This window comes from Dendronephthya gigantea, unplaced genomic scaffold, assembly GCF_004324835.1.
Source record: "Dendronephthya gigantea isolate DGI-Jeju-01 unplaced genomic scaffold, DenGig_1.0 000002F, whole genome shotgun sequence".
NCBI lineage: Eukaryota > Metazoa > Cnidaria > Anthozoa > Malacalcyonacea > Nephtheidae > Dendronephthya > Dendronephthya gigantea.
The window spans coordinates 247,751-266,249 of NW_021163012.1; the positions used below are offsets into that span (position 1 = coordinate 247,751).

General features: G+C 35.6%; 5 protein-coding genes across 7 annotated transcripts; all 5 read right to left on the reverse strand.

Annotated features, from left to right (window-relative positions):
• Window positions 1–283: 283 nt before the first annotated feature.
• Window positions 284–1,345, reverse strand: LOC114532930 (GATA-type zinc finger protein 1-like). The gene is made up of 2 exons (XM_028554520.1): window positions 1,232–1,345; window positions 284–940 (listed from the first exon to the last, which is right to left on the reverse strand). Exons 1-2 carry the CDS (start codon window positions 1,343–1,345, stop codon window positions 284–286), a joined length of 771 nt encoding a protein of 256 aa, XP_028410321.1.
• Window positions 1,346–2,688: 1,343 nt separating this feature from the next.
• LOC114536226 (coiled-coil domain-containing protein 83-like) lies at window positions 2,689–5,259 on the reverse strand. The gene is made up of 8 exons (XM_028557557.1): window positions 5,090–5,259; window positions 4,882–4,966; window positions 4,602–4,770; window positions 4,320–4,399; window positions 3,984–4,232; window positions 3,718–3,839; window positions 3,388–3,529; window positions 2,689–3,081 (listed from the first exon to the last, which is right to left on the reverse strand). The coding sequence occupies exons 1-8, from the start codon at window positions 5,197–5,199 to the stop codon at window positions 2,878–2,880; spliced, it is 1,161 nt and encodes a 386-aa protein (XP_028413358.1). The 5' UTR covers window positions 5,200–5,259; the 3' UTR covers window positions 2,689–2,877.
• Window positions 5,260–5,463: 204 nt separating this feature from the next.
• Window positions 5,464–10,239, reverse strand: LOC114538306 (cytochrome b-245 heavy chain-like). 3 transcript variants are annotated; one of them, XM_028559475.1, is made up of 21 exons: window positions 10,108–10,239; window positions 9,915–9,991; window positions 9,578–9,673; window positions 9,366–9,473; window positions 9,202–9,292; window positions 8,972–9,120; window positions 8,770–8,797; window positions 8,650–8,696; window positions 8,520–8,545; window positions 8,373–8,453; window positions 8,149–8,260; window positions 7,971–8,063; window positions 7,809–7,880; window positions 7,674–7,736; window positions 7,539–7,593; window positions 7,382–7,439; window positions 7,268–7,304; window positions 6,988–7,191; window positions 6,684–6,755; window positions 6,271–6,398; window positions 5,464–5,694 (listed from the first exon to the last, which is right to left on the reverse strand). In XM_028559475.1, the coding sequence occupies exons 2-21, from the start codon at window positions 9,957–9,959 to the stop codon at window positions 5,571–5,573; spliced, it is 1,689 nt and encodes a 562-aa protein (XP_028415276.1). In that variant the 5' UTR covers window positions 9,960–9,991; window positions 10,108–10,239; the 3' UTR covers window positions 5,464–5,570. The 3 variants fall into 3 exon arrangements, with proteins under 3 accessions (XP_028415276.1, XP_028415261.1, XP_028415268.1); XM_028559460.1 differs by lacking the exon at window positions 10,108–10,239 and having other exon boundaries at window positions 9,915–10,095; XM_028559467.1 differs by lacking the exons at window positions 8,373–8,453; window positions 10,108–10,239 and having other exon boundaries at window positions 9,915–10,095.
• A 312-nt stretch (window positions 10,240–10,551) lies between these two features.
• On the reverse strand, window positions 10,552–16,187 carry LOC114538294. The gene is made up of 2 exons (XM_028559452.1): window positions 11,448–16,187; window positions 10,552–11,344 (listed from the first exon to the last, which is right to left on the reverse strand). The coding sequence occupies exon 1, from the start codon at window positions 16,124–16,126 to the stop codon at window positions 11,471–11,473; it is 4,656 nt and encodes a 1,551-aa protein (XP_028415253.1). The 5' UTR covers window positions 16,127–16,187; the 3' UTR covers window positions 10,552–11,344; window positions 11,448–11,470.
• A 241-nt stretch (window positions 16,188–16,428) lies between these two features.
• Window positions 16,429–18,480, reverse strand: LOC114538352 (sorting nexin-3-like). The gene is made up of 5 exons (XM_028559512.1): window positions 18,250–18,480; window positions 17,693–17,788; window positions 17,483–17,546; window positions 17,279–17,339; window positions 16,429–17,195 (listed from the first exon to the last, which is right to left on the reverse strand). The coding sequence occupies exons 1-5, from the start codon at window positions 18,397–18,399 to the stop codon at window positions 17,090–17,092; spliced, it is 477 nt and encodes a 158-aa protein (XP_028415313.1). The 5' UTR covers window positions 18,400–18,480; the 3' UTR covers window positions 16,429–17,089.
• Window positions 18,481–18,499: the final 19 nt, after the last annotated feature.

The window sequence follows — 18,499 nt, forward strand, 5'->3', positions numbered from 1 at the left end:
TGCATTATGGTATAAGGACTGGATCCTTTTTCATCTCAATCTCCTGAACAGCCATATTATGCCAGATCCTGAGGCTTCGTCGTGCGAATTTAATCGATAACAATGATCGTAAAAACGATATTTTTAGGTGTTAAATTATGGTACAATAAAGAATTAACGTTAGAAAATTCAGTCACACAACGATTAAACAGTTTTTTTTTCGGCAAACCATATCAAATTCCTATTATGAACTTTCTTAAAACTAATGAAAATATAAAGAGCAATACTAGCTGAAACTGGCTTGTTAACGTTTTAAAATTAGGGCCATCTTATCAAGAAGACAACCACAGCCTGGGCATAGAGTGGATCTATTTTCCTCTTTTCTGGGTATGTACCAACATCGTAGACATCGAATGTTGTATTTTTTATAGCGAATACCACAGGCATTGCAGAGAGGTGTACCATCATCAGCGTCACGCCAGAGAGGGGTTTTTTCAGTACCACAAGAAGCACATTCTTTTTTTAAATCCACCATACGTAATGGTTTGCAACCAAGATCACCAAAATGATTCTCTTTGAGCGTATTCGACTTGCTTTGAGCAGATGATGTCTGTTGTTTGAAACGCATCTCAAGGGATGTGGGTAGAAGTCTTGACTTCCCTTTGGCTGAACGGCGTGGTTTTTCAACTTTAAAGGGTGGAGAACGCTTCTTTTTCGTGGTAAAATAAGAGTGTATCACCAGCTGTGTCTCCATATCGTTTCTGCTACGTTTGATGTTGGTTTTCATTTGCAATGTAACTCCGTTGAACGATGGATCAGTCTTGTTTGCACTTTTCGTTGGTTTCAAAGGCTTTCGTGGGGTAATCCTCTTTTGATTAGAAAAGGAAGACGTTTTTAGGCTTTTTTTCGGAGTTTGGAGCAAATAGGTCTGCCCGATGTTGATATCGCAAGGCTTCAGAGGCTGGATATCCAAAGAATTGCTAGTTCATAAGAAAAATAAAAAAATATCTATTGAGAAGACCAGTTAAGCCTGAGGTTTCTAAATTCAAATTTATCGAATCGATCTTTTCTATGATTACATTAATATCAGTAGATGTGTTTACGAATTACCAATGTGTAATTTAGAAAATACACCATCAAAGCAAACAGACTTGCTTGTTTTAAATATCAAAATATGAAGAAAAAATATTACCAACCTGTTTAAAGATGTGCAAGAAGAAGTGTTCGAATCTTGAGAAGAGTTGGCATGTACGTGACATGTTTTTGACAAGTTCGGCAAACTTTCCTCATCCACGTCGCAAAAAAATCGCTTTTCATGATCATTAATGTTTGAAATGTTGGTAAAAAACGTCGTTACGCTCGTCATTATAAAACACGAAGGTGCAAAAAGAAACTATCAATATATTTTTAATATATATGTTTTAATTTTAAAAAAATCGATCTCAAAAACTTTCGCAGACAAGTTTCAATATTCGCGCCACTGCCATTAACAAATCAAAACGCAGAAAGAAAACAATCGACCAATCAGAAGCGCCGACTAGATCGGAATGTGTTCGTAAGGCAAGAGCATTGTTTTTAACGCTATATTCTCTGATTATGAGTCAATCAAGCACATCAATAACTGTAATTTGGGTTTTCTGTGAAGGGATAATATTTCTTTATTTCAGTTGCATTGCAGAAGAGATGTAAACGATAAAACATGAATGTACGAGAATGGTACGAATAATTTACGAATACATAACGGAGTACCCCGAAGACTATGTGATAATATTCAAGGCATGCGTCAGATGGCGTTTGCGCGCGAATATGATTAAACGTCGTGTAATACGGTTTTTTCCAAAGATTTTTTAACTTCTTTTTCGTTATCTTTCTTTCGCTATTTTATGCGCAAAAAATACAGCCGTTTGTTGAAACTGCTGTACACTTCCCCTTTTATTTAACTGCAATATGCCCTGCCCATTATTCAATATCAAATTGTAACAATTTGACAATTTCTTATGTTAAATTTATTAAATTGTAATAATTTAATAAATTTCCCATGTTTCACATAAAATCCCATGAACAGTATGTAGCTAATAGTCCAAGTTTACCAAGAACTGTAGAACAAAACATCACAGTTTGTGATGTGTTTGCAATGTGATGCATGTAAAGTTACATAATTTGCTAAACTTTCGCCTATTAAAGACACAAATTACTTATTTTGTTTACAGTACTTCCACGGACAAAGTATATATTTTGTCCGAGATTTTACCAGATATTCATTGCTTTGAAACTGCTTTGTTTCTCTATTAACTTAACTTTGATAACTAGGAATCATGAAAAGGTCAAAACACGACCCAATTTATTAAAACATGAAATGTTTCCAAAACGCTGCCTTTGCCGCTGTTACGGAACGGAAGAGAATAAAATTATACTTGCCTTGTTCTTCCAAATCTTTTAAATGACTTGATCAGCTCCAGTTGAGTCTTGAAAGGTTATAAAAATCCAAATATTTTGCTCGAAGCTCGTTATAGTTGAAAATGGCGCCGAGAACGAAAAAATCACGGAATATTCACGTTCTGCTTTGTGATTGGACAAAATTGCGATCGCTCGAAAACATCGTCCGTAGGTCGAAAAATACGAAGGTTTTACTGCTGAGAAAATCTCTCCCTTTCCTCTGTTTACACTGAGAATAATAATACAGTTTCACACCACAATATATTTCCCAATTAAGGCGTATTTATTTTGAGTTTCATTCAATCTTCTACAATTTGTTCAAGACGGAATTTAAAATGTCACTTTTGCACGTATATTTACACGTTCACATACGCCAGGGTAAGAATCGTCTAGGACAAATCACGTAGTGAAAATGGGCCTTTAAAAACGTCAAAAAAGCCAATGCGACTAAAATACAAATTTTTATTTTATAGCAAATGTTCTCAACATGTTCTCTGAAATTGGCCAGATGTCATTTTCACTCTCAGTCTTGTCCAAACTTTGATTATTGACTTCATCAGCTTGACCGATCAACTGTAGATGTGAGTTTGTACTCTCGTGAAGTGGCATTTTGGTGCCAACAACAGACAATAACTGTAGATCCATTGGCCCCAATCTTGGCGAGTCCTGAAACATGATGGTAGACAAGGAAAGTTTAGCACTATTCTGCCCCTAGAAATCAATGGGGATTCATGCTGGCATGGCAGATAACAATCGACTTTAGAGAAAACATTGTCTACCATTTAAAACCAAGCAAGGGGCAATGTTTTCTCATCCAAATTTACTCTCCTTTGGGTCACGCAGGGATAGAAAACCAAACGACAGAACAGTGATACTGCGTCTTCCATAATTCATAACCTTCATACAGTTCGTGGTTTCCGTCTAACGGAGGATACAAAATACAGATCGTATTTTGTGTCATAAATTGCTTACCAAATAGTCTTCGTCGTTAAAATGTAGGTAGTTTTCAAGCAGGTTTTCATCTTGATGTTCAACTTCATCGTCATTATGCTGCGCAAAAACTTCTTCATCTCCGCTCTCGTCTTGGTCATTCACACAGGCCAGGTAAAAACGTCTATAATCAATGAATATTAGAGAAATTATCACCAAGGGTTTAATGACATTTCTGGCACTAGAAAGAGCGGATGTTAAACTACTTGTCTTGAGTGAGGTTTGAATTCGCTTTTCCGGACTTAGTCAAAGAGACAAACTAACGTAAAATCTGCGCGAAAAAACTCGGATATGGGTCAAAACCATCCTCACCTTGCTAAATTCAAATCCTCTGTCTTGCAGTCAAAGAGTTCTCTCATAATCTCAAGGTTTTCCCTTTCCAATGATTCAACAATGACGGACATATCTTCAAAGGCTCTTACGTGAATACTGATCTAGTTTATTGAAGAAGGTGATGAGTTTATTAAAGAAGGAAAATGACAAGGCTCTAAGACAAAGCTGGCACAAGACAAAGCTCTAAGACAAAGATATTGTATTCATTCCTGTTGTTTGCAACCTTAAATGTTAAAAATTCTCACCTCTTTTTTGAGCCATTTGTGATCCGCAATCTCTTGTCTATCATCCTTTTTGATAGAATTAGTAGCTTCCTCAGATGCAACTTTCTTCTGCGTTTCCAAAGTAGACTGTCCTTGTTGTTCAATCTCTTCTTTGGCAATTCTTAAACTGCGATCCAAATGAGCAGATACTTCTTGAAATGAACTTTCCATGTCAGCGAGCTTCCTCTTAAGGAGGCTGATTTGATTTCCATGTTCAACTTGGCCATTATTCTGAAGTACAAATATTTTTGACTCAAATTAGCTCATTAAAATCAGCTCTAAAGAGTGCATAATAGAATTTTTTTTAAATACCATCACCTTATATTCTTTTCTTGTTGCAATGGCTTGATTCATTTCCTCAATCTGGGTTACCATTTGTTTAATTTTCTCCTTGTTTTCTAAGCAAAGTGAAAACATAGATTCAAGAAAATATCTATAATCAGACTCCACATTACCCCAGTAGTAAACACAGCCATTCAAATACAAATAAACAAAAGGTTGGAAAAAAATTCCTAAGACAATTAACTGCCAGAGATGAGACAACACAGTTAACACATTAGACTGAAAAATAACACAGCTTCATCCATACTGTGAACATACCATCCTGTTCAGCAATGAGCTTCTTCATGATTTGTATTTTATCAGCCAATGCCTTTTCAACTTCCTCCTGTTTCACAACTGTCATTTGTTCAACTTCTTTTTCATTTTCTTTAGCTTGTTTCAACAACGTCTTTATGTGTTCTCCCTGCTCTTTTTTGAGTTGCTCATTCTAAAATATTTTATCATAAACACGATTTAAGCAATCAAACATCATTCTTGATTGATCATATAGAACTACGACTTTCACACATAAAATTGAATATTATTGTGAAAATCTTACTCTGTAACGAAGTCTACGATTTCTGTCTTTTAACGTCTGAAATTCTTCCGTTATTTTTACCAAATCTCGTTCTCTCACTTCAATTCTGGAAAATTAAAATATAATTCAATAAGAACAATATAGTTTAGCCTACTTACTATAATTAAGATCTAGTCGACTTAAACTTTTATCGCTCGTTCTTCATTTATTAGCAAAAAATAACACTTACTGGAAGGCTAAAACAGCTTCCCTTACGGTCAGTTGTGGTTGCTTCTCTCCCTTACTCTTTCCAGATTTCTTTCCTTTCTTTCCGCCATCTCCTTTCTTCTTCGGTGGCATTTTATCTCAACCAAAGCCAATTTCTTTTTCTTTTTTGGTCGCCATATTGCATCACCATAGAAACCACGCAAGCGCAAATGGCGAAAATAAAATCCCGATTGTATTGCGACAATATCCGAAAACTACCCGATGTTCCAAAAATCAGTTTTAATTTCTTATCGATGATTACATCACAGATAAGTTAACTGTGATTGTATCGTATTTTTATTGACAAAATTTATTACAACATTATCATAATCATTATATCTTATATATAGTATGTCATTATGCACATTTGGTTTAATAAAAAGTCTTAAAAAATAGCATTTTGTTAAAAAAACCCACAAAAGCCACAATAGAAGTATATTGGGTATAATTTTAGTCAGCCAAGTTTAAAAGTTTTCCTTGTTGTAATAGAAGCGTATTCCTTCTTTTGCATTGCTGTATTTATTGCTCATGTTTCGTAAAGTATGAGATAAACCTGATGGACCACAAAAAAACACCCCAATGTCCGTACTACAAAATAAAACACATTTTAGAGTTTTTTGGGGAGTCGTTTTTGTCAATTTCTAACAAAATATAATTTTTTTTTGGTTATTTTTTTTATATTTTGTTATATTTTTTAATTACGAAGATGATTATTTAAAACTGTGGCTTCTGATTGGTCAATCGTTTGAGGCTTTGAGCCGTTTTTGAAAATGGCGGCAAACTCAAAATCGTCGTTTTGCCAGAATGTGAAAGAATGAAAAAAAAAGCAATTTTAAGGAAAATTATGTACCTAAAAGCACCAAAAAAAGCGAAAAAACGTAGCCTAAGACTATTACAAGGTAAAAACAACACGTAGTAGAATTCTTTCATGCTTTATTTTGCAGAGAAATTATATAATATAAACAGCAACAGCACGAATAATTTGGGGAGCCATATTCATATATTCATGTTATCAGAGTGTAAAGACAATCAATACCAAAAGAAATTAATCCTTCGTAACGTGAGTATATGTACATGGACCCCCCAATTATCGTGCTGGCTACGCTGTTGCACTGCAATAAAAAATGAACCATAATCTTCATTTGAGGCAAATAAATATCCTACCTTGGATTAGACTGAGCAATATTATCAAAAATACCATCCCATTGTGGTCTGCCAAAGAATGTTTTCCGTTTTAATCCTGTAATAACATCCTCCCCTTCTTCTTGATCTCGTAACATGATATTTCTGGCCTTAAAAAAATAAAACACTCCATGTTAATAAGATTGTATTTTAGTAGCTTGGTAAACCTGAAGATTTAGCCTTGGCGGAGCTAGACTGGGGGTCACCCTGCTGTGGTAAAACCAAACCTCCTGCTTCCCTTTCTATTGTAAAACATACGCTCCTGAGAAAATTAATTACAAATACACTGGGTATTTTCTTGTGATCCAAACCTGGCTTATCCACCTGGTCAATATTGAATTTCACTATTCATTTTTCATGAAATAACTTGAATTGATAAAATATAAATGTTATACCTCATTGTTCGTCCAGCCTCGGGTGAGATACATGTTATACTCTAGGAAATCACCATTTCCTTTTTCAACCATCTAGGAATCACAGCAAACTAATTATAAACAACTTCAACATGGGACGGAGATGGAGTCACTTTAAAGGTGAAGGTACAAGTACACTAGTTCTAAAAATGCTGTCATAGGAGGTAGTGAGCTAGTCTAAATGACCTGAAATCATATCACAATTAAAGAGTTGTTCTGGTAGTCTTTTTAAGATTGCAAGCTGCAAAATTCATAAACATTCAATAAGTAAAAGAGATATCCACACCTGAACTTCTAAACTCTCCAGTAACTCTGCAAACCATTCAAATGCATTTGTATCTCGGCAAATCCAAAAGAAGTATATCTTCTTGATATTTAGAGATGATTCAGATTTATTATGTTGATACCATATTGTCTTGAGTATTGAGGCAAAGGGTGTCACACCAATACCAGCTCCAACAAACACACAAACAGAATATTTCATAAAATCCTACATTGAAATTTGAAAGAAATTTACAACCAAAAACTGACAAAAGGGAAATAATGTAAAACATAGGTCAACTTACAGTACTTGACGTACCAAATGGTCCATCTACAGCAAGTCTAAATGCCAAAATTTCCCATATAAATTATTTGTCAGCTTCCTCAATAACAAAGTATATATATATTTACTATATTACCTGGGTCTCTCTTCACGCTGTTCCTCATTTTCATCCAGAAACAATTTTGCAAGACCACCTAAAATATACGATGGAGACATTAGTATAACTAAACCATAGAAATCAAGGTAATTAGCTATAGAAGTCAAACTTAATTCAGTCTTAATATATCACATACTAGTCCAGTCTCCAACAATTCTTATATGGACACTGAAGTAGTCTTCTTCAGGGCACTAAAACACATAACAACTGAGTTATTTCATATTAATCTTCAAACCTTGAGCCCAACTTTATTCATGAAAAAAGTTTTTACCGAGGTAAGAGTGAACGGATGCCATTCGAGATTTGAGATCTTGGAACAATGAAGGAAAATATACTAAAATGTGTAAGGAAATGTTTCAATAGGAGTTGAGTATGCTATGCAATTATTAATCTAGTAAAATATTACCTGTCCTGGTTCAGAATGAAATCTAGACTTTGTCATTTGGATTTCAAGAACATTTGAGGGATGCTTTATAACCTAAGCAAGATAGTAGATTAAATAAGATTCATCTGTCAGATTGATTCCATTTAAATTAGGCCTCTATATGATCAAACAACCATATTGTACCTTTGTAACTTTCACATTTTGCAGTGATCTAACAAATCTGATGCATCTCTCAATAAAATATAATGCCAATGGAGCTGTAACCCATTTCCAGGACTATATAAACATACATGAAAGAAAATAAAATAATTCATTACTCCAGAATAATTAAATAACAGTTATAAAAACAATAGGTCATTACCGTGGCACCAGTAGCTTCAAAGAGAGGATCTGGGCATTCATGTTTATTGACCTCGGCCTGGCATTCTACAGGGTCATGGCTGCTTGTGTTCACTTGTTTACGGACAAGACCACTGGTTATTGAACAAAGTAAATTTTGTTAAAAGTGTCAGGATTTCGTTTGGGGATTGGCATATCAATTATTTAGCCAAAATTCACCATAAGTTATAAATATTATTCACTCACCCAAAACCATGGACAATAAGTCCCACAAAAAAAATTACAAATAGATGATGTGTGTACCAAAACACCTCAAAATATGAACGCCTGTAAAAAGGGCGTTAGGTGTTATGATATTGCTTAATTAAAAATATTTCTGTTTGAACGCTTCACCTTATAAGTTCTGTTGAGGATGTGAACTAAAAGAATGGAGCAAAAAGTGAATTGTTTGTGTTACCCAGTTTAATTATAATGGTAGTTTATTTGATAATTAACAGTGGTATCATAATATTTTTGAACTTACCATAAGAACTAGTGCAAGAGTAATAATGACACCAGATATACCAGCCACTATAAACATCGAGCAAATAATTTTAATTATGGACATGCATTTAAGTAACTAATTTGAGACAAGGTGACAAACCTGTTTTGAACAACTCTGTGTTAGGATCCTAGGAAAAAAAATGGACATGTTATTTTTGTTCTTAGTTCTCCTTATTTCTCATTTAACCTACTTTTTTCACTGTATTAATTCACTGCATCATGCTCTGCTCTACAGCATCAGGTCATATTTTTGTTCAGCTCACAATAATTAAGTAAAGCAATACTTTAATAGTTTATCATACCACTCCCCTCTGTCGAATGGGGTTTAACCATGTTGAAGAGCTAGTATCTTCAAACTTAAAAGAGAGTCTGTATATAAGAGCATATTGACTTTCATCCCAAGCTGCTGCAAATCTCTCAAAATTAAAGACATGGGCACCAATATGAATAACTAAATAGTATAAAAATACATTAGGAACATAATTGTTGCAAGAAAACTTCACTTTTTATATTCAAATTATTACCAACTCACCAGAAAAGATGCAAATCATGTATGCAATATGTCTGTGATATGTCAGATTCTTATCCAACAATCTGAAAATGCTTTTTATAAGACCAAAACACTGCAGAAAATTAAATATAAAATATATTTTAATACTTTGATAACAAGAGCAATTGAACTTATAGTAGACTTACATGAACCCCACGTAAAGCAGACAAAAGATTTCTGCAAACTGGGAGTAGAATTAGAAAACAATTGAAGTTCAGCACAGCTGCAGATGCTCTTGCCCATGGAAGACCACCCTAAAATATTTAAATGGTCAATTAATTTACAATTAATTTAATTTGCAACATACTGTACCTATAAGCACCATGTCATTTTATATTACAATTTTGGTGACACAGACCTTTAAAATAGCACGAAGATAATAATATTTTTTGCCTTCATCAAACTGTTTGTAAGCCAGCCCAAATACGATACCATTGGCAGCCATCCATAATAACTACAATCATGCGTTGGAAGAGTTGCAGTGTTACAAATTAACACAAATATGTTGCAAATTATTCCAGACTACGTTAAAATCACGAACCAACACGACACATAAAACAATCCACTTAAAAATCATAAAGCAATATATATCCACTTGAAATTTGTTCAAATGATAAACCCTATTTACAATAACAGTTAACATCGTTTACACGACGTTTACAAGGTGCGCGTCAAGGTTAAATCATGCCACTCACCCAAAGGGTCCATTGCCCAAATTCGTTCACTCTGGTTGGTGGCATTTCACTAAAATGGTATTCTGACACAGTGACACCTGTTTGAGTTTGAAGGAGCTGGTAAAGTTTTCTTCCGTCTAGTCTTCCCTTATGACGGAAGTACTCAATAATTGGAATATTATCATAAATAACATGCATTAAAACACCCACTCACATTATGTACAAAAACCCATGACATTCAAATATCCAGCCACTTGATAGCCACTTATAAAATAACTGAACCATTTACTGATATTCCTTTGTTACTGGTATAAAAGGTGGCAATTAAGTTCTATTACAAATAATTTCTTTGCAAATAGAATTTTTCTAAAAAAAATAACCTGACAACAAGTTCTCTCGTTTACCAACAAGAACATTTTAAATAAGTTGATAACGGTAATTTTACCGAATGAGAAAGTATCAAAGAACCAAAGTATATCTGGGGTTAGAATAGTTTGCCTATAACAAGTTGTGAAATTGAACGCGAATATCTAGCTAACACGTTGTTGCAATAGCTTTTGAACCTGCAAAGTTCACTTTACACTTTTCTAAAGGATATTAACAAGGAATCACACTAGTAACAATGTAATTCCAAAATAAAATATTTAATATAGAGTTTCTTTTTCCTTGACTCCTTGTAAGTCTAATAATACACATGCAGATGTAATATGTATAACATACAAGCAAACACGCAATGTCAATGGTTTGTGCTTTCAGTGAAAGTCTTTGAAGAACCAAACTTAAACTATATATATATACATACTATACAAAAAAAAGCCCGTTAAGTATTAGGGAAACCCAGGTATGATCAAAATCAACTAGTTTAAACCATAAATCATTCATTCTTTAGTATCTCGACTAAAAGACCACACAATTTAAAAACACCTTGTCTTTAAGGTCTGTCTTACACTTTTAGCATTGTTGAATCCTTTTGAGTGGTGCATTATATTGAAAGAAAAATTGCTTTGCTCGTCTTTGCAGCGGAAACAGAAATTGTATCCCAACTACACAAAGCAAAGGAATCATTGCGTTTGTATCACTGCATGCTCTACTTAAATCTCACAGTTTAACTATGCTTGTCCTTCGAAAGCTAAAGGATGAATGATTAATCAAACTACCTTAAGGCTAAGTCCAACGTATCTATCAAACATAGTACATACTTTTATAGGTAGTTGTGAAACAGTCGTTTTTATAAACATAATTTTCACGTTATCACCCGCGATTTTAAATGAAATAACGTGGCACCTGAAAAACATTAAGAACCACAACAGAACCATTTACACGCTAAGTATATGATCAATGTTTCTCTGTCTTTTAGTTATACATGTTCACTCTGTTACCTCTGTTACATTATAAAGACAAAACCTCGCACGGTGACCTTGATAGATAACTGAAACCAACACTGAGAAGACCTACAAGAGACAAAAAATTGCATTAAGACTACTTTACAATACGTCGTATAAATAACATCGACATTCCTGGAAGATTCACTGGACAACACAGTACAACACTAACCTTTTTATTTCCTTTCTTCTTCTTTAATCAAACGTTGTTATTTTCGTCATGTATGATACACAGCTCTCAATTGAACTATTTGATGAAGCATCATCATCCTCGTCACGCTCGCAATCATGTTTGTTGGCGTTGAACCATCGATACAGAGACATTGGATCGATAACAAACCTGGAGTGAAACTGTTCGTGGGCTTGTTCAGAGATCGTTAAAGGTGGATTGAGATCTTCCCACAAAACTTTGGCGACAATCAAACTGTTCTGTTTCATTGTCGTTTGAGTACCACCATTCAATCTTTGATTTCCTGTCGCTAATCGTGGGATGATCGTGATCTGGAATTGTTTAAGAGCGGATAGGGACAATGCAGCTTGTTTCCATGCAATCTGTTGCAAATGTTGATGGAGTTGTTTAAGATGTAGTACAATAAGTAGTTTCACCTCGACGCGAATGTAACCACAACTCAATTCACATAACCATGGAGTGTCGTTGAAGAAGGTGGCAGGATAGACACCAAGATCACGACAACGATGGAATATCATGTTCTGAAGAAGCTCATTCGTTGTTGGAACAGTCTGGCTTAAGATCTCTTGCCACACTTCACCATCAAAATTTATTTTTCTAATCCCCATTTCTTCCATCGATGAAATGGCTTCGTCATCTTGACCATTAGCTAAGCAGAGTTTGAGAAATTTCTTGTAAACATGTTGTATTAGGGAATTGTTCAGATGCAGTCTCTTCTCATGCATTTCATTTACCACGCTGAAAGCCTGGTCGAAATCTTCCAAATCCGCGTAATGTTCTAAAACTTTCCCATACAGCGAATTTGTGACGGAAGGATTGGCATTTAGATGTTGTACAATTTCATACGCCTCGGTGATATTCCCTTGATCAAACAACAGTTTAAATAGCTGTTGTAATACCTTGATTCTGTGATCCATACTAGCTGGAGTTATATTTTCTTCAGCCATTGCAAAATTGCTCGCACGTAACACTTCAACGGCTCCAAGAAGACCACCCTCGTTTGACATTCCTATGCACAGCTTGACAGCAATGATGGCAACCGCTGATGGCGGGATATCTCGGGTATATACGCCAAAGTTACTTCCACAATCAAAGTAACTAATATTATGAGTATGAAGAGTATGCAATACCTCGTAGCCTTCCTCAAATCGCTTGGAAACATTACACTTTTCCATAAGACTCACTCCAAGAGAGCCGATGAACTGAAGATCGTAAGCATCAAATGGATTAGGACTTGCACAATCGGACTTCGACACTTTCTCTTTTACCTCGCGAACCTGGTCAACAAACGCGCCAAAGCATGAGCCAATTGTTGTAATTTCATGTGTTAAAGCATTTCTGAGAAGTCTCAAATCATTTGCTTCCACAGTTCCATTGTTGGTTTGTTTTGACTCAACGTACCATAGATGAAGGTCTTTCCAATTTCGGGATGCAACACACTCGTCAACACGTTGCTGGATCTTAGAGGAGCTCTTGTTGTTGTTGTTGTTGTTGTCAACAGAACCAGGACTCGACTGTTGAAAACAAGGCAATGGTGATTTACTCGATGTTACTTTAGTATTGGAGCCAGGTTCCCATGAGAAACTCCGCTGAAGCTTGGTGTTGACTGGAGTGTTTGACATTGGATAGGAGAGGGTACGAAACGATGCAAATCGAGGGGCAGATTGGGAAGCTGTTGTGTGCACATTCTTTGATGGAAATCGCGTTTGGCAAGGGAGCCTGAGGGAATGATCTGGGGGGTTTCTGATAGAATTTGGGACCCGAAGAAGTGGGGTGTGATTTGGGAATATTGGAACAAAGGATGACTGGGGAAATATCGGAAACTTTAGTGAACTGTGACCATTGTCATTGACCATTGTAGTGCTTGTACCAGGTTGTGTTCTTGAAATATGTTGTGACTTCACTTCTCTGTCATCTGACTTCCCAATGCTCTGGGGATTACTGGGCTGGATTGAATTCTGCTGGAATTGAGAACTTGCTTCACTGATATGAGAATATCTGCATCTGTCACCAAATTTACAATGTCCACTTTTCACAAATGAAAAGCAACGACGGGCTTGAATCTTGTTGGTTTTCTGAGACATACCAGATGGTGGCAGTGGCTTTGGATCCTTCATGACGGCTTTCCTTACTTGATCTCGCAAAGTGGAATATACTTCCACTGAAGCTGTCATATTATCTTCCCAGTTCTCCAAGGCATTAACCATCTTCCTGAGAATCTTTACAGGAAAGGATACAGACGAGGCTTCGGATTTCAGGAACACATTATAGATCAGGTGGTACTCTTTTGTTGCAGATGCTTTATCAATAAAATGAACTGACACTTCTTCTTGAGGCAAGGAATTTGTTTTGAGGAGATCCAGAATGTGTGCTTCAACATCACGAAGGTTTAAACTATCATGATCAAATACAGAGCCAATGTCAAATTTTTCTTTTGTGCATTTTATGTGTGCAAAGTCCAAAAGCTGTTTTGTGCAGTTTGTTTTCTGATAGATAAGAAGTAATTTTGAAATTGACTCATCACTGATGGGTATACAGTGCTTCTCCATAGTATTCTGAACTTGCATTGCTCCTTGGACATTGGGTGGGTCACACAGCATGGTAATCAATGAATCCCATTTAGCAGGAGACATTTCTCTTAATGCATCAACAGGAGCATTGACAAGAGTTGACAGGCAATTATTGAAAATGTGTGTTGGATTTGAAAACTTGAATCTTTTCAAATGTGATATAAGTTCAATTATCCTCTTTGGATGGTCCTTCAAACACTTTAGCAAATTATTCACAAAATGCATAAGTGATGCTTGAGGTGGAAATGTTTCAGCTTCAAGCAATGATGACAATTTATCAAAACCTTCCTGGAACATATCACAACGAAATAATGTTAAAATACTGAGAATATATGCCATAGGTTTGAGTGCACCTCTTTTTTCTAGCATTTCAAAAACCCCCAATACAATCTCAGCCAATTGTGGTGTATTGCCTTTAACACTGACTTTCTCACAAACTTTGATTGTCTCCTCCAATAGTCGCAAATCAATATAAGATTTTGAGTCTTTTAATTCCTTTATAAGAGACCAAGCTTCCACAATATTATTCGACCACAAATTATGCTGAATAGTACGGGCTTTTGGTTGGACAGAAAACCCATTCAAGTTATGACTATCCTTTGAAACTACTCTTGTGGGTTTTGGGGAGGAATGAGATTTAGAGGAGAAATCTTTTGACAGGTCACCTGCTTTCCGGCCAGAACTAGAATGTGTAGATTGGTGTCTTGCTGGTCTACCTGCTGTGCGTTTTGAGATCCTGTCAGAGTTGTCCCTGCTGTCCTTCTCACAATCTTGACGGGGAATCCGAAATGATTTTGACGCTGGTGTTTTGACAGTAGCATCATCTAAGGAGTGTTTGGGATGTTTTGAGTTACTCTTGGGTTTTTTTACCAAACTCCTCAGATTACCTCGAGGGCTAGGCTGGTGATCTTGAAAAATGCTGTCTTGTGAAAGGGTGCGTTTTAACTCGCCATTTGGTTTATCCTCAAGGAAGAGCTCGTCATCATCAGCAATAACAGACATGATGTCCAAACAATCATCATTGAATGTATTTTGTTGAGAGACAGTGGTATTCATTGGACCCAAACGAGGACCCAAACGAGAGTGAACATCCTGTGTTTGAACTGGCTTTGTATATTCCTTTTCATATGACTCAGTAGGCTTTGATAATACAACAACACGTGGATTTGTGCAAGGAATATACGTCTCATTTCCTAGTTCATTGTCTGACAATGCCCCAAGGGATAATGCAGGTGATGGTGGACTATCAAGGGGTGATGGTGGACTATCAAGGGGCAATGGTGGTTGTGGAGGTAATGATGATTGTGCTGTGGGGGATGAAGCAGGTACACCTTCAAACTTTGATGTTACAGGCTCAGAAACAGGCGATTGTATTGGACTGATTCTAGCCTTTTTTGATGGGGAAGTTGTCGAACGATTAAAATCAGCCACTTTTGCAAGTTTTAAACGAATTGGACAAGCCTTTCGTTTCTTGACGTTGGCATCTTGTGCAGACTCGCTGGGTTGCATTTGGCCCCTGTTTATTACTCTGCGAGCAAAGCCGTTATTGCTAATATTACGTTTGCATTCCTCTTCTGTCATTAGTTTAAGCTTGAAAGTAGGCTGTAGTAAACGTGTTAATGGTGTAATATTCTCGCTTTTTACAACAGTTCGGGTATCAGAAGAAGTGTTTGCGTTTATAACTAATGATCTTGGGGGAATGTGGTTTGCATTAGTTACAACAGCAACAGGCGAGATTGGACGGTGAACAACGGAATTAACACTTACTTCAGTGGTCTGTTTTTCTTTCACTTCACTTGCCTTTTTTTCATTCCTTATCTCGCTCAATGTCTTGACATTAATCGTAGGCTTCGCGGTAGAATCCTTGTGAAAAATCCGTCTGTTTAATTTGATTCTTCGGACAGGACGAGCACCCACTTCAGTCGTCAAATCTTTGGCCATCTTGGTTGCAGGTTTGCGGAAACCTCTGCGTTTTTCAGGGCGATTTTCGCTACTTTCCACAACTAAACGTATATCGGAACTCCCAGAAGGGACAGTCAAGTCAGGCTTGACTCTATCGCAGCTTTGTGTAAGTTTAAATTGACTATTCATGTTTAAAAACACAAGTGAATTCCCATATTTTAAAGAAGAACCATGTGCGTGTTTATTAGATTCCACAACACACCTTACGAAGATACGACGATTTCTATCGAGTACTTCCGAGGAACATTTTTGCGGCAAAACCTTTGAAGTATCAAATTACCCAACGCAAATGATGCGAATTTTCTATGGTATTCAATTGTATTTTGCGCACATAAATAGTGGTGTTTATGTGTCTCTTTTTTACAACACAAATTACAACCTCTCATGAAATCGCGCAGCCGGACATTGTAATCCAACAAAGAAACATTACATTAAACTTATTACAACATTGCATATTATTCTCTTAATCAATAATGAATAATCATTTACATTGCATGATCATTGAAATACCTACACATAACACCAATAAATCACTCATTGTTTTAACTAAATCTCTTCAATTTACTTAAAAAGCTCTTCAAAAATGTCTAGCACAACTACATTTCTTTATGAAATGATGAATGTTTAAAGAAACATGACCTGAAATCATATTTAAAGATAAAAAAAACTAATTGCTATGAAATGGGAAAGCTACATGATTGAGGCATGCTAAAGAACACAAAGTATTGACCTTGTTTTTACAAACTTGTCTATTTTTCATCAGCTTAGCACAACCTATATATACAGTCATTTAAGAAAAACAGCATTGCAAAGATTTGAAAGCAGAGTCGAGCAATAAAATAGGCAAGGATTAAAAAGTGCCTCAACCTGAAAGTTTGTATCTCTTTAAATAATTAAAAATGCAAGCTCAAATCATGTCCAATTAATAATGGTCATATAAACTTTCAAGAAGAGTATTGTAAAATTGTTCAACCCTGTTTCCTGCTAATTATGTTACTTTGTCTGAATGTTAATAAGCAGTTATAAAGCAATTGCAAAGTCACAAGGATTATGAAATGAATTTCTAAATTACTTATTCAGATCTAGTTCTTGTTATGTGTGGCGAACTTTCCCTGGTGTGTAACTCTTGTCAATTGATGGATCTTGCAGAAACATATGAAGACATTTTTCATTCTGTGCTAATGGATGGCCTGCAATCCTATAAAAATTATATCATAACAATGTGAATAGATGAACCTCCACATCATATTAAATATTAACTGCAGAATAATTTGAATTCACCTGTTGACGAATGCTTCCAGACCTTGCCTTCTTTCTTCAATAAATTCATCTTCAAATATACCTAAAACATGACATGCAAAACATATCATGAATAATTTTCCGTTAATGCATTTACTGGTTCTGTATGCATAGAATTATAGCAAAACTATTATGTCTTTTATCATAATATAATAAAGGAAAGAGAAAGATAAATGAATTACTAACCGTCATCACCCCTAAATGGTAGCATCCGTTTTAAAGCCTTTCCAGGTAAAGGTGGAACTACAATCTAAAGTTTAAAGCCTTTTTTACCATAATACTTATCAAATGAAGCACTTAAAACACAGAATTGACTACTTGTAGTACTAAGTGATCAATTGAAAATTGATAAATTACTTTGATAGTGCAAGGTGTTTTCACAATCATGATATTTACCTTACTGTCTCTCTCAAGTTCAGCTTTCAACCATTCAAAGTCACTGTAACGTCGTCTTACGGATGAGTTTTTGAGCTTGAATACTGGCAAGTTTGACTAGATGCAGATTGAGATAAGTGACTGATGATAAATATGAATGTATATTGCAATAAACAGTTGAGATGGCACATATTTATCAATGATTGCATTATGGTAATATGTACATGTATAATATATGAGGATCCATTGAATACCTCGACAAAAACTATCAACCACTCTAAATCAATAACCAAATATCAGCAGAATACATCAAGTAATACGTGTTTGAACAAAAATATGATGCAAATATGCCCAAAACGAGTCAATTCATGAATTGCAACATATATATAAAACTCAATACGACATGCAAACTTTGATGATATAATTATAAATTTACATAAATCTGTGTTTATTCGTATACGATCGATCTGATATTTGCTAAAATGAAGCATGAACCTTGCACAAATATAGCTGACAATATCATTCTCCATCTTGAAAGCTGATACACTAGGCAGACAAAATTCAAAAGCAATTCATACCCTCATTCTGACTTCATAATCCGTGTATCGTTTCTTCCCAACTCCATGAGTCTCTGGTGTAACAACGTCGACTTCCAAAAAATTCGCAGGAGCCGCATAAGCATCGTCTAGCGTTTGTTTTGGAGGGTCAAGCCTTTGTCGATCCGCCATTTCAATTCTTTATACAAATATACACGCTTCTTCTTGAATCTTGCTTCTCTTCCGGGTTAACACACTTGGAGACTGGAACTAGTAATTCGCACCACCAGGA

Bases quoted from the DNA above. Each gene is read 5' to 3' on its own strand.
- LOC114532930 (XM_028554520.1), bottom strand. From the start codon at position 1,345: ATGACGAGCGTAACGACGTTTTTTACCAACATTTCAAACATTAATGAT. The intron at 941-1,231 runs GTACATGCCAAC...TTGGATATCCAG, and splicing joins ACTTGTCAAAAACATGTCAC to CCTCTGAAGCCTTGCGATAT.
- LOC114536226 (XM_028557557.1), bottom strand. From the start codon at position 5,199: ATGCCACCGAAGAAGAAAGGAGATGGCGGAAAGAAAGGAAAGAAATCT. The intron at 3,840-3,983 runs GTGAGAATTTTT...TCAATAAACTAG, and splicing joins ACAAATGGCTCAAAAAAGAG to ATCAGTATTCACGTAAGAGC. The intron at 3,530-3,717 runs GTGAGGATGGTT...CATTGATTATAG, and splicing joins GAGGATTTGAATTTAGCAAG to ACGTTTTTACCTGGCCTGTG.
- LOC114538306 (XM_028559460.1), bottom strand. From the start codon at position 10,091: ATGCATGTTATTTATGATAATATTCCAATTATTGAGTACTTCCGTCAT. The intron at 9,474-9,577 runs GTCTGTGTCACC...TAAATATTTTAG, and splicing joins ATCTTCGTGCTATTTTAAAG to GGTGGTCTTCCATGGGCAAG. The intron at 8,261-8,372 runs GTGAGTGAATAA...TTCAATAACCAG, and splicing joins CTTATTGTCCATGGTTTTGG to TGGTCTTGTCCGTAAACAAG.
- LOC114538294 (XM_028559452.1), bottom strand. From the start codon at position 16,126: ATGAATAGTCAATTTAAACTTACACAAAGCTGCGATAGAGTCAAGCCT.
- LOC114538352 (XM_028559512.1), bottom strand. From the start codon at position 18,399: ATGGCGGATCGACAAAGGCTTGACCCTCCAAAACAAACGCTAGACGAT. The intron at 17,547-17,692 runs GTAAATATCATG...TTTAAACTTTAG, and splicing joins AACTTGAGAGAGACAGTAAG to ATTGTAGTTCCACCTTTACC. The intron at 17,340-17,482 runs GTTAGTAATTCA...GTCATGTTTTAG, and splicing joins ACCATTTAGGGGTGATGACG to GTATATTTGAAGATGAATTT.